Source organism: Marmota marmota, unplaced genomic scaffold (genome assembly GCF_001458135.2).
Source record: "Marmota marmota marmota unplaced genomic scaffold, marMar, whole genome shotgun sequence".
In the NCBI taxonomy this organism is placed as follows: domain Eukaryota; kingdom Metazoa; phylum Chordata; class Mammalia; order Rodentia; family Sciuridae; genus Marmota; species Marmota marmota.
The window spans coordinates 569,681-582,467 of record NW_025999863.1 but is presented as its reverse complement, the minus strand read 5'-3'; the positions used below and the strand labels follow the sequence as shown (position 1 = coordinate 582,467).

Sequence of the window (12,787 nt, the reverse complement as noted above, 5' to 3'; positions counted from 1 at the left end):
CCCTCCCGTGGTCGTACCCGAGCCCCTGCACCCCCACTGGCTTCTAGCTATCCCCTCCTGGCTGGTCAGGAGGAGCTGACGGCTCCCGTCCCCAGGTGCCTCTGAGCCGCGAAACATGATCTACATGAGCCGCCTGGGCATTTGGGGTGAAGGCACGCCCTTCCGGACCTTTGAGGAATTCCTACACGCCATTGAGAAGAGGTGAGCGCCTTCCGAGTGCTGGGTGGGGCAGCTCCCACCAGCACCCTGGCCTCAGGCCTGTGTCCTGTGTTAAGGCACGAATCAGACCTTCCTCTGCCCATTCCCGCCAGGCCCTGGCCCTGCACAGCCTCTCTGCCTCCTCCAGGCAGGCTCCTGGGGACCCACAGGCCTAGCTGCAAGTCTGCCCGGGCTGGCCACACTCTGTGTACCTGCTCTTTCCCGTCCCAGTTTCCGCTCCTCCCTAGAGGCACTCCATCTTCTGGTGGGACATGGTGCTGAGGAGGCCATGCCTGTCCCCAGGGGTGTAGGTGCCATGGAGATCGTAGCCATGGACATGAAGGTCAGCGGCATGTACATCGCACGCCAGCTCAGCTTCTCTGGAGTCACCTTCCGTATCGAGGAGATCCCCCTGCCCCCAGCTTTTGAGCATGTCTACAACCGCGCAGCGCTGTTGGTGAGCCAGGCCCCTCTGGGGCAGGGCGGGCCTGATGCGGGGACCCCCGTGTGTCTCCTCGGAGCCCTGTGCCCATCAGGGAAGCCCAGGCCTTCGTCCTGCTCCCCTGTTGGGAATGTCCTGTGCTGTGACACAAGGGTGTCAGCCAGAGCCGCTGCCACCTTCCCAGGGTGCAGGAGCACTTTGTCCCAGGCGGTGGCCTGTTGGTGGCTGTGCGTAGATGAGTTCCATTCCTTACTGGCCTGGGCATAAACCCTTGACCGTGCCCCGCTTGTGCCAGGTGACTTCTTTAGGTCAGACAATCCCAGGGTCCCCTTCTGCACCACAGATGTGGGGTGAGGTCATCCTCTGGTGGCATCCTAGGCGCTGTAGGCCATTCCAGGCCAGGAGCTTCTAGGTGTCCCCAGAGGTGTCCTGGTGTCCTCTGGGGCTGAGGCATCAAGAGTGGACTGGGGATGACCTCAGAGGCGGGCCTCCGCTGCCTCCGCCCTCCCCTGGGCTCTGAACCGCTGCAACCCCAGCCCTGCTCCCCAGCCCTGCTCCCCAGCCCTGCTCCCCAGCCCTGCTCCCCAGCCCGCTCCCTGCGCTCTGCCCGGCCTTGCTGGCTCCCGGCCTCTTCCTGTGCAGATGCTCTGCCCTCGGTGCAGGCAGGGCCTAGGCTCAGGACACTCCTTGTCCTTGCAGTGGGCCGAGGCCCTGGGCGTGTTCCAGCAGGCGGCCGACTGGGTGGGCCTAGAGTCGCGCAAGTCCCTGTGGGGCCAGTTCTGGTCGGCCCACCAGCGCTTCTTCAAGTATCTGTGTGTCGCTGCCAAGGTGCGCCGGCTGGTGGAGCTGGCCCGCGAGGAGCTGGCCCGAGACAAGGTGTGCAGGCCCGGCCACTGACCCCGCTGCTCACCCCTGCCCTGGACTCCTCTCACCCTCCCGAGAGCTGCTGGGGCATCAGCTGCATCGTGGGTGTGGCCATCAGAGGGGACCAGGCTCTCTGGTCCATCTCGGTCACGCAGGCCCAAGGGTGGTGGGGTCTGAAATGTGCTGCTGACGTGGATGGACTGGGCAGGGTCTGCAGGAAGGGACATCTAGGCTGTGACTTTGTGGTAGGCAGGCTGGCCAGTCCTGAGATAAGAAGACTGCTGATCCCTTGCCCATCACCGCCCCTGGGGAGACTCCTGGCCACAGGGGCAGAGTGTGGAGGGGAATGGCAGTCTCCCCACGCCCAGCTCAGAGCCACTGTCCCTGCAGTGTGTGGTCATCGGGCTACAGTCAACAGGCGAGGCGCGGACCCGTGAGGTGCTGGACGAGAACGAGGGGCACTTGGACTGCTTTGTGTCCGCTGCTGAGTGAGTGGGAGTGGGGGTGCTGGGCTCGCTCGGCTTCCCATGACCAGCCTGTGGCCTGGCCCTGCCCTTTGGTCCCTGTCAGCGGAGGATGGGGGTCGGGAAGCTGTGTTCAGGCCACAGTGCCAACCTTGAGGCCTTAAACTGGGCTCAGGGTTTGGAGTTTGTTTTCTGGCTAGGAGAATTACGCACGGGTGACCCCAGCCCCAGCAGGTGCGGAGGTTGTGGTGGGGTTCGTGGGTCCCGCGTGGCTCAGGCCACCTAACCCTCTCACGGGTTTCCAGGAATGTCACTATGGTCAGTCCCCACAGCGCCAGCCTCACTTCCCACCCTGCTCGGGGTCTTCACCCCTCTGCTGGCTGCTCATCACCAGGCCCAAGGGCTCCCACAGCACCTCCCTCAGCCCCAGGCTGCAGGCTGCCGTCACTTGGAGGTGCTCAGCTATTCTGTCCAGGACACTTCAGCAAGGACACTCCCGGGGCTCAGGCCCCTGCCCACGCTGCCCCTGGCCCATCTCTGGCATGCCTGAGGTCCTTCACTGGGGCCAGTGCTGCCCTGGAGAGGCCAAGCCCGTCCCCACACCCCCGCTTCCCAGCAGGCCTGCACCTGGGCCTGGTGGGAGCGCAGCCTGCTTCTCCTTGCAGAGGCGTCTTCCTGTCGCTCATCCAGAAGCACTTCCCCTCCACCAGGAGGAAGCGGGACAGAGGCGCTGCCAAGCGGAGACGTAAGAAGTGACCCTGCCTCAGGCCTCTGTGCCCGCTTTCGGCTTCCCACTCCCCTCCCCCTGCTCCCATCCTCCCTCCAGAGCCTGCAGGGCCTCTCTCCCGACTCAGGCCTGCCCTGCATCGTACAGGAGCCCCAGGACTGCCCCAGTGGGCATGGTCAGCCCCTGTCCCACAAGGGGAGCTCAGGAGGCTGTCCTGGGGACACTGGCACAGGCTCCCCGAGGAGCCCCGCAGGCACAGCCTCGGGCCCCCGCCCACCCCGAGGAGAGCAGCCCAGGGCCCTGCCCGGCTGTCGCACTCGCAGCCCTGGTGCTGCCCGTGGCCATGGCCTGCAGCAGCCTCACCCTCACCAGGCAGCTGAGGCCTCCGGGCTCCACCAGGATCCTGCCCTGCTCAGACAGTGAGCCCTGCTGGCTGCGCAGACCAGGCTGGGGCCCCAGAAAGCGTCCCCCAGACTCTGAAGTCACAGTCAGCATGTGGGTGAGGGGGTGTGGCCATTGTCCTGCAGGGCACCTGAGGAGCCAGGCCAAGAGAAGCCAGGCATGAGGGCACAGAGCTGGGATTGCAAGGGCTCTGTCACTCTGAGGCCCTCCATTGCCCACACCCACCCTCTCCTTCCACTCGCCAGGCCTCGAGGGTGGTCAGCCCTGAGGCAGCAGCAACACCTAAAGCCCTTATACTGCTGTCCCCTCTGGCGGCTCTGGGCACATCCTTTGACCAACCCACAGGCCGGCGTTGCCTGGAAGCCCAGAGCTGCCTCATGAGAAACACTAGGCTATGGATGTTCAAGGTGCCCCTTTCCCCCGCGCCCTGGCCCAGCAACAGGGGACACGGGTTTCTGAGAAGGAAGACCCAAGAAAACAGCCAAAATCACATGCACAGGGCTTCTGCCAAGGCACCCTTCACTCCAGAAGGAGCAAGGGGCTCGAGCAAGGGCCAGGCAGTGGGCATGCAGACAGGCCCTCCCCAGAAGGCCCCACCTGGCTTGGCACCTGGGAGTCCCCGGCGCCCGCTGCCCCAACTCGGCCTGCCTTTCCTGCCCCACTGTCTGGCACCACATGACCCCAGCTCCTGTGCTGCAGGGCGGCCGCGGGGCCGTGGGACCAAGGTCCCCAGGCTGGCGCTGGAGGGGGCTGGTGTCATCCACATCAGTGATGACAGCAGCACCGAGTCAGACGCTGGCCTGGACAGTGACTTCCACTCCTCCCCGGAGTCCCTGGTGGACGACGATGTGGTCATTGTGGACACCACAGGGCTCCCCACAGATGACCGAGGTAGGGGTCTACTTGGGTCAGGGTTGAGTGCAGTCCTGGTCCCGCCCCACCCTGGGCTCTGGTGGTGGGTGCAGCCTCCTGGTAGAGGGGGACACTGAGGCTCAGATCAGCCAGGGCAGGGCCACACGGCCTGCCAGAGGGGACCTAGCTCTCTTATGCAGTTTGGGCCCAGAGGAGGCCGGGGCTGGCACCCCAGCTGGCCTGGGGGAAGACAGGTCTCAGACAGCGGCTCCCACCGTCCCTCAGGCTGGCCAGGACCCCTCACTGCCCCTTGTGCTAATCCAGAAGGGGTTTATGTCATGCGGGGCTGAGTCCCACCCTGACCCTCTGCCCTGCAGGCCCTGTGTGCTCCCTGCAGAGGGACCTGCATGGTCCTGGTGTCCTGGAACGGGTGGAGCGGCTGAAGCAGGACCTCCTGGCCAAGGTGCGAGTGCTGGGCCAGGAGCTGCCGGTCAACACCCTGGACGAGCTCATCGACCAGCTGGGGGGTCCTGAGCGAGTGGCAGAGGTGAGCAGAGCTGTGGTCAGCCTGGCTCTGGTTGACTCTGGGTGGTAGCCCCTGTGGTCACCCTGTGCCACTGCCAGACCCCCAGGACAGTAACAGGGCCCTGGACACAGTGCCCCGATGGCAGCGGGGCTAGGAGCTAGGCGGCCTGGTCAGGACCGTCCTCCAGCCCTGGCCTGGCCTGGCTCACCCACCACCTCTTGTCCCGTACCTACTGTCCCTTACCTTGTGTCCCAGGTAGCTAGAAATGTAAATCTTCAGATATGTCAAAATCAGGGCCAACTGAGACCATGCTGCCCAGGGTGCAGCGAGTCCCCACCATTCCCACACAGCCGGGACACCAGGGTCACCAGTGGGGAGGTGGGGACATCCTTGGGTGGCACACCACTGACAGCCTGTCCCTGGGCTCCCGGCCTCCGCCACAGATGACTGGCAGGAAAGGCCGTGTGGTGTCCAGGCCCGACGGGACCGTGGCCTTCGAGTCTCGGGCGGAGCAGGGCCTGTCCATCGAGCACGTGAACCTGAGGGAGAAGCAGCGCTTCATGAGTGGAGAGAAGGTGTGCGGCGGGAGGGCGGGGGGCCTGGAGCCAGCCGGGCTGCGGACACCTCCCTCTCGGGTGTCCCTCGAGGGCACAGCGCGGGGTGAGTGCGCACCCCTGTGCCTGCGCAGTGTGGGGGTGCGCTCCTGTCTCTGCCCGTGTGCACGGGTGGACACGGTGACCCCCACAGACCTCTCGTACCCCTGGGTGTTCTTTGGACACGTCTGCCACGTCTGTCCTGGTAACCCTGAGCTGAGTGGGCGGAAGGGGCTGGTGGCTGGACAGGGCAGCACAGGCCTGAGGCAGGGCCCGTGCCCTGCTCCCGGCCTACTGACCCCTCCCCCACCTCCAGCTGGTGGCCGTCATCTCTGAGGCGTCCAGCTCTGGCGTCTCGCTCCAAGCGGACCGCAGGGTCAGGAACCAACGGCGGCGTGTCCACATGACTCTGGAGCTGCCCTGGAGTGCTGACCGTGCCATCCAGCAGTTTGGTGAGCCCGGCCCCCAACAAGGCTGGCCCCTGCCCCAGTGTCCCCTCAGGCTGTTCCTGAGAGCCCTTGTGCCCCTAGGCCGCACCCACCGGTCCAACCAGGTCTCAGCGCCCGAGTATGTGTTCCTCATCTCCGAGCTGGCCGGGGAGCGCCGCTTCGCCTCCATCGTGGCCAAGCGGCTGGAGAGCCTGGTGAGCGGGGGCCTAGGGCTGGGGCCCAAGGCGGCTGGGGAAGTCTCCTCCAGGAGCTGGGGGAGGTCCTCCTGGCAACAACAGATGGCCTCTCCAACCCTGGCAGGGTGCCCTGACCCACGGAGACCGCCGTGCCACTGAGTCCCGGGACCTGAGCAAGTACAACTTTGAAAACAAGGTACCTGGGGGAGGCCGAGGCAGGGAGGCCAGACTCCATTCTAGCTCTTCCCTACTCACTCCCCACCTCCTGCCCCCAGTACGGTGCCCGGGCCCTCAGCCGAGTCCTCAGCACCATCCTGAGCCAGACAGACAGCAAGGTGCCCCTGCCCCGCGGCTACCCTGGAGGGGATGCGGCCTTCTTCCGGGGTGAGCCGGGGATACACACGGGGTCTTTCTGGGAGGACAGCAGAGCAGCAGGGTTCAGCAATTTGGGGCACCAGTTCTGCAGGCTGGCTTTGTGTTGAAAGACTCCTCCCACACTCACACAAAGGGCTGTGATGGCTGAGGAAGCCAGTGGCCCCCAGTAGCCCCCACTGGGCTGAGGCTGAGGGCATGGCGTCCGTGCTTGTTCCGGGAACTCTTGTTTGGCTTCTGTGAGAATACAGCTTCCGGCCCCAGGAGTTCAGCATCACGGACTGCCCCCCACACCCATCCTACACATGCATGCCAGGCAGTGGCTGGGAGAGAAACAAGGGCCTGGGAGGGCCTGGGGGGCTGGGGGGGGGCTGGGGGGGGGCCTCCCAGGCTCCTCAGGATCAGCACGCCAAGCCCCCTTCCTGCAGACATGAAGCAAGGCCTGCTGTCAGTCGGCATTGGCGGGCGGGAGTCTCGGTCCGGCTGCCTGGACGTGGAGAAGGGTGAGTCCCCATGGCACCTGGGCACAGGCAGGGGAGCAGGTAGCCCAGTGCAGCCTGAGACCTGGTCCCTCCTGCACCCAGACTGCTCCATCACCAAGTTCCTCAACCGCATCCTGGGGCTGGAGGTCCACAAGCAGAACGCGCTGTTCCAGTACTTCTCAGACACCTTTGACCACCTCATTGAGATGGACAAGAAGGAGGGCAGATACGACATGGGCATCCTGGGTGAGCCTCCGCAGTGGGACTCCGGAGCTCGGAGGCGGTGCCCTCAGGAGGGTCCTGGGGAGGCGGGCCCACCCACGTGGCTGTGGCTCTGGGGATGCTGAAGCTCAGATGGAAGCGCTTGGTGCTAGCTGGGTTCAAGGTCAGGCCGCCGTGGGCTCCTCGTCTACCCTACGGCCATCTAGTGGCCCATGTGCCCCCACACTCCCGGCCTTCGAGAAGTTCACCATCAGTGGTTGTAAACCTCCTCTGAGGGCAGGTGGCTGGTATCTGTGCCTTGCTGGCCAGTCTGCTGGCCACCTGGCTAGCACCCTGTGGATGAACACTGACAGCTGGGACTGTGCGGAGAGAACTTGGTTCACAAAGCACACGGGACCCTCGGAGCTGCACAGCACAGGGCACTGAGGCCCACAGGGCCTGCCTGGTCACATGTGGAGGGACTGGCCCCCGGATGGCATCCAGAAACTGAGTCATATCTGTCCCATGTGGTCACCTGGGGGATTGCCTCAGTGGTGTCATCAAGGGCTCCCCAAGCACAGGTCCAACTCGGCCTCCTGGGTTGGACCCATGGTGCAAGAGTCACGGGCCCAGCCCTGGGGCTCTTAGGCCTTGGCTCTGTTCACCACCCAACCCTGCCTTCTTCCCAGACCTGGCTCCCGGCATTGACGAGATCTACGAGGAAAGCCAGCAGGTGTTCCTGGCCCCTGGGCACCCACAGGACGGGCAGGTGGTCTTCTATAAGGTGAGCAGGGTGCTGCCAGCTCCTAGCCTTCGCCTCTTGCTCCGCCCCACTAATGCCCTACTTGCTGTGGTAGATCAGCGTGGACCGTGGCCTGAAGTGGGAGGAGGCGTTCGCCAAGTCGCTGGAGCTGACAGGCCCCTATGATGGCTTCTACCTCTCCTACAAGGTGGGCAGCCACCCGCACCATGCACCTGCCTGCTCCTCACACTCTAGAGCAAGACCAGAGTGACTGTGGGTGGCCAGTCAGTCACTGTGGCTGGACAGGATGGCGATCTCCTGCCTGTGGGGCCCACTCCTGATCAGTAGCCAGGAAGTCACATGCCTGGGGACCCCGGAGGGCAGGGCCTCACCACTCCCCTTCCCAGGTTCGGGGCAACAAGCCCAGCTGCCTCCTGGCAGAACAGAACCGTGGCAAGCAGTTCACCGTGTACAAGCCTAACATCGGCCGGCAGAGCCAGCTGGAGACCCTGGACAGCCTGTGCCGCAAGTTCCGGCGGGTAGGTGGTAGCGGGCAGCAAGCTCACTTCCCCAGACTGGAGGCCCAGGCCAGCCCTTGGTCAGTAGCTCCCTGGCATCTGGGAGAAGCTGCAGAGCCAGCAGGCCCCTCCTCTTGTGCCCTGCCTGGGCTGCAGGCCCTGGCTTATGGCTGTGTCCCCAGGTCACTGCAGAGGAGGCCCGGGAGCACTGGGAGAGCGGCTACGCCTTCTCGCTGACACACTGCAGCCACACTGCATGGTGAGAGTCCGGGCCAGGTGGGAGGGCGCACACTGGACACAGAGCCCTGCCCCACCCCTTGGCAGCCCCCTTGGGGCCAATCAGTCCCAAGGACTGGGCACCCCATCAGCACCTAGGGCTGAGGGACCCTGACAGCTTGCTGACCATGGTCACCCCACAGGAACCAGCACTGCCGGCTAGTGCAGGAGGGCAAGGACTGCGCGCAGGGCCTGCGGCTGCGGCACCACTACATGCTGTGCGGGGCCCTGCTCCGCGTGTGGGGCCGCATTGCCGCTGTCATGGCTGACGTCAGCAGCAGCAGCTACTTGCAGATTGTGCGTCTCAAAACCAAGGACAAGAAGAAGCAAGTGGGTGAGTGGGCACATGCGCGGTAGGCCTCGGGGGCCACGAGGCGGGGCGCTGACCCGTTGGCCCACCCCACCTACCCCACCTACCCCACCTGCAGGCATCAAAATACCTGAGGGCTGCGTGCGCCGCGTGCTGCAGGAGCTACAGCAGATGGACGCAGACGTCAAGCGCCGGAGTGCTAGCGGCCCGGGCCTTGCCGCCCCCACACGGAACATGCCGCGCGCGCTGGAGCTGCCCTACGGCCCTGGCGAGGTGCTGGACCTCACCTACAGCCCACCAGCGGAAGCCTTCCCACCACCTCTGCATTTCGCCTTCCCTGCGCCGCCCCCAGACCCTGGTGCGCTGCTGCTGGGCACCCGGGACTCTGTGGCCGACCCTGCCACACTGGCGCACCAGGGCTGCGATATCAACTTCAAGGAGGTGCTGGAGGACATGCTGCGCTCCCTAAACGCTGGGCCTGCAGAGCCCTCGGGCCCGCTGGGTGCAGGCGCTGCAGGCCCAGAGCGGCAGAGTGTGATCCAATTCAGCCCGCCTTTTCCCAACTCCTAGACTGCTGCCCGGCTGGCACCTCCTGAACGATGGCTGTCCAGCTGCTGCACTACAGCAGCTTCCCTGGGAGCCGGCAGGAGCCCCGGCAGGAGCCCCAGCGGACCCTGCGACCACTGAGGGCCCACCAGCACCCTGCAGTGCCTTCCCCACCGACTGGCACCCCCGTAGCGCCAGCACAGGCCCACTCAGGACTACCCGGGTGCAGGGCCCTCAGCCAGGCCCCACAGGACCACCCAGCCCAGGCCCTAAAGCTGCAAAGCTGGTGGTCCCAACTCAGGAAACCCCGGTGCTCAGGCCCCGCCACTCGGGGGCTCCGTGGGGCAGATCCCCATTAATATATATGCAATCCCTTCCCCTCGCTCCCTAAATTATTGCCTGGCCACCTCTCCCTGGCCCCAGATCTGCGGGCAGGTGGCCTCTAGTTTCGAAGTATTTATAATGAACTCTAGTGTATATATGTAAAGAGATCTTTTCTAAATACACGTGCCTTTTGCCTACTTCCCGCAGTCTGCTGCTCCTATGGCTGGGAGTGGGAGGGTGCCCCAGGCCAAACCACAGCTGAGGGCACTGACACCTGCTGGGGTGGACAGAGGCCACTGCAGGCCACGAAGGGAAACCTACCAGCTCCTGCGCCAGTGCTGGGGAGGCCTCAGGAAAGCCATCTGGATGTCCCTGGGGACCCACCCTGTGCTCTCAGGGCTCAGGACAGGCCTCTCTGCCTCCTGAAGGAGCACACACGTTTTCCCCTCAGCAATGCCTGGTCTCTGGCCCAGGTGCTCAGGAGAGGGGAGGACAAACAGCAGGAGCCAGGAGACCTTGTAGGACAACTAAGGGTGCCTGGGGTGGGCTTAGGGCCCCTAATCCCCATGTTGATGAACCCTGAGTCCTCCAGCCCCTCCCTGACCCCAGTGGACTCATCCCCTGCTGCTGGCCTTTCCTGGAAGTATTCCAAGAAGGCAGGAGAGACCAGGGGGACAGCTGGGCTCAGCCACCCTGCCAGCCCCTGGTCAGGCCCACTTTCCTCAAACTGCAGCCAGCCAGCCAGCCTGGACCTCTCCAAACGGCAGCTTATGTTGGTCCACAGTTCCTTCCTGGCCACAGTCCATGCCCAGACCTCAGAGAAGACCATTTAGTGACACCCCCTAGGAACCCCAAGAAACAGATGCAGCCCAGAGGGCAGGCATGGTCACCCTGACTAGTGTCCCTGGGCCCTGACCCTCCCATCTTTGACTGCATGCAGCCTCCAAGAATTAGGGAGGACAGGGGCTCCTGCAGATCTCAAATGACTGCTCCGAATGGGTTAACACCTTTGCCAAGAAGAACTGCAGCTTAGGAGAATTAACTCCTCTAGGAATCCTTTCCCAAGACCAGTTCCTGCCTGTGCCCTGAGGCCCAGCTTTGGGGATCAGCACAGTCCAAGCAGCTAACCCAGATCCCACAGCAGCTCTCTGAACCCTGAGGGAGCCCCACCCCCAGGCAGTACAACAGAGATGGATTTCTACATTTTATTCCCACAAGGTAGCCAAGGTGGGGCGCCGAGCTAAGCCCGCAGACCGCAGGACCTTCCTCTGGCAGGTGCACGCCAGGTTCTCAGGCCCGCCCCACCAGCAAGGCTGGTTTGCAGGCGGGCCGTCATAGTTGCCAGGTAGAAGGCTCTGGGGGCGTGGGCAGAGGCTCGGCAGGGGCACAGCTTGTGAGGCTAGAGATAGCAGGGCAGGTCCTTCTCTATCACCTGTAGGGAAAGGTGGGTAAGGGGTGGCCCCTCCCAGGGCCCCCACCAGGCTGGCTCCCCAGAAGGCACCTACCAGGGGCTCCTCCATGGGACCATACCGCTTCACCACGCAGCCGTTCTTGTCTATGAGGAACTGAGAGAAGAGGCCTGTGTTGGTAGGGGCAGGGCCTGGCAAACTACCAAGCCCCTTGTCCCCTCCCACTGCCCTCACCTTGGTGAAGTTCCACTTGATGGCGCTACAACAGAAGCAAAAGAAGGTCAGGGATCAGCAAATGACCAGACTGCAGGCCCCACCCCCAGGTGCCACTCACTTTCCCAGCATGCCCTTCCCCTTGGGCTGGACTTTCATCCACTTCCACAGCGGGTGGGCATCCTCCCCGTTCACGCAGATCTTGCTGTACATGTCGAATTTGACATTATAGCTAGCGGCAAACTCCTTGATCTCCTCGTTGGTCCCTGGCTCCTGCAGTGGTAACAGAGGTGTGGGCTACAGGCACCCCAGGCCCTGTCCAGGCCCGAAGTCTTCTCTCTGACAGGGGTTGGGCAGTGACGCACCTGCCTCCCAAACTGGTTGCAGGGAAAAGCCAGGATCCGTAAACCGCACTCAGCATATCGGGCGTGCAGGTCGACTAGCTGAGTATAGTTTACGTCGGTTTTGCCTCACTGGGTGGCCACATTGGTGACGATGCACACAAAGCCCCTAGAGTGGGTGAGCAGTGGTCAGGAGAGGTCAGCGGCTCCTCTCTGGGTGGACCCTGCACCCCCAATGGCAGGTACCCACTTGTACTTGTCCAGGCAAACCATATGCCCGTCGATGTCCTTGGCTGAGAAGTCATGCATGGAGCGACAGCAGCGCCAGTCATCGTGGGACGCACACTGCAAGGCAAGGGGGGCTGAGCAGCATCAGGCCTGCGCAGCCAGAACCCACTGGGGTCTTCTCAGGAGGAAGGGATTCCTGACAGGCCAGTGCTGAGGAAACCAGGGGCCCCGGGGCACGAAAAGGTCAGGGCTCCTTCTCCTCCACGGTGCTCACGAGGGGCTACAGGAGACGGACACTGAGGTGGGAGGACGGTTCGATACCCCCAAGTTGCCACGACAGCGACGGAGGGAAGTTCACTTTCCTGGATGGTAGTCTGCACCTCCAGCTCAGGGCTGCAGGGACAGGGGTCCATCGGCCGGAGGCGCCGGCCCTGCTGCCTACATACAGCAGCTTGGGGAGGGAGCCCCCGGCTGCAAAGCATGCCTGGCAGTCTGGGCCCACCAACCGCCAGGCCGGGACAAAGGGCAGGTGGCCAGAGAGCCCCGCCACCGACTGTGACGCACTGCGCAGGCCGGGCGCAGGCCCGGCACTGAACGGGCGGGGCGCGCCGCGGAGCATGACCGGAGCCCAGCCCGTGGGGCGTCCCGTGGGCCCCGCCACCGCTGCCCCTGCTCTGCCCGAGGGCGCCACCCGAGGCCCAAGCGGCCGAGCTCTTCCTCGTCCCAACACCTACACCCGCCAGAGCTGATGCCCCCGCACTCTGGCCCCACCTCCAGCCCCGACATTGGCCCGCAGTCCGGGAAACTGACCCGACCCCGATCCGCCGTCCCGGACAGACCCCTACCCCGGCTGACGACGACCACCCGACGCTCCGGCCCGCGGCCGTGATCCCGCGCGAACTCTAACGGCCCCGGCCGGCAGGCGGACGCGGCACTCACCATGGTACCGGCCAAGCCGGGAGCAGCCAGGGCACCGCACAGCAGCGCTGGCTTCAGCAGGCGGCTAAAGCGGCTCAGGCGGCCCAGGATCATCGCGGCGGCGGCCAGAGCCAGCGGCTCCTCCCCTCGCTCAGCCGGCCAATGGACGTGCGCCGGCCAATCTCGCCGGCCCACCCTCGGTCCCACCCACCAG

At 64.5% G+C, this 12,787-nt stretch overlaps 2 protein-coding genes across 9 annotated transcripts in view; one reads left to right on the top strand and one right to left on the bottom strand.

The window, feature by feature from the left end:
• The window catches only part of Sbno2 (strawberry notch homolog 2), a 34,756-nt gene extending 25,095 nt beyond the window's left edge, over positions 1-9,661 (top strand). For 7 of the 8 annotated variants that reach the window (XM_048811806.1, XM_048811803.1, XM_048811811.1 and 4 more), the window contains 20 exons: positions 96-201; positions 502-655; positions 1,340-1,516; positions 1,895-1,992; positions 2,634-2,713; positions 3,797-3,988; positions 4,327-4,496; positions 4,919-5,050; positions 5,385-5,520; positions 5,599-5,711; positions 5,818-5,889; positions 5,969-6,077; positions 6,494-6,568; positions 6,650-6,793; positions 7,438-7,532; positions 7,606-7,698; positions 7,898-8,029; positions 8,191-8,267; positions 8,428-8,618; positions 8,713-9,661. In XM_048811806.1, the coding sequence (XP_048667763.1) occupies positions 96-201; positions 502-655; positions 1,340-1,516; positions 1,895-1,992; positions 2,634-2,713; positions 3,797-3,988; positions 4,327-4,496; positions 4,919-5,050; positions 5,385-5,520; positions 5,599-5,711; positions 5,818-5,889; positions 5,969-6,077; positions 6,494-6,568; positions 6,650-6,793; positions 7,438-7,532; positions 7,606-7,698; positions 7,898-8,029; positions 8,191-8,267; positions 8,428-8,618; positions 8,713-9,164 (2,798 nt within the window). In that variant the 3' untranslated portion in view covers positions 9,165-9,661. Of the gene's footprint in view, positions 1-95; positions 202-501; positions 656-1,339; positions 1,517-1,894; positions 1,993-2,633; positions 2,714-3,796; positions 3,989-4,326; positions 4,497-4,918; positions 5,051-5,384; positions 5,521-5,598; positions 5,712-5,817; positions 5,890-5,968; positions 6,078-6,493; positions 6,569-6,649; positions 6,794-7,437; positions 7,533-7,605; positions 7,699-7,897; positions 8,030-8,190; positions 8,268-8,427; positions 8,619-8,712 lie in introns of those variants that run through there. The other variant, XR_007350654.1, reaches the window with a different exon arrangement.
• Positions 9,662-10,655: 994 nt separating this feature from the next.
• On the bottom strand, positions 10,656-12,748 carry Gpx4 (glutathione peroxidase 4). The gene is made up of 7 exons (XM_015503574.2): positions 12,595-12,748; positions 11,678-11,772; positions 11,452-11,596; positions 11,208-11,359; positions 11,108-11,132; positions 10,970-11,029; positions 10,656-10,896 (listed from the first exon to the last, which is right to left on the bottom strand). Exons 1-7 carry the CDS (start codon positions 12,685-12,687, stop codon positions 10,864-10,866), a joined length of 603 nt encoding a protein of 200 aa, XP_015359060.1. The 5' UTR covers positions 12,688-12,748; the 3' UTR covers positions 10,656-10,863.
• Between the last annotated feature and the right edge of the window lie 39 nt (positions 12,749-12,787).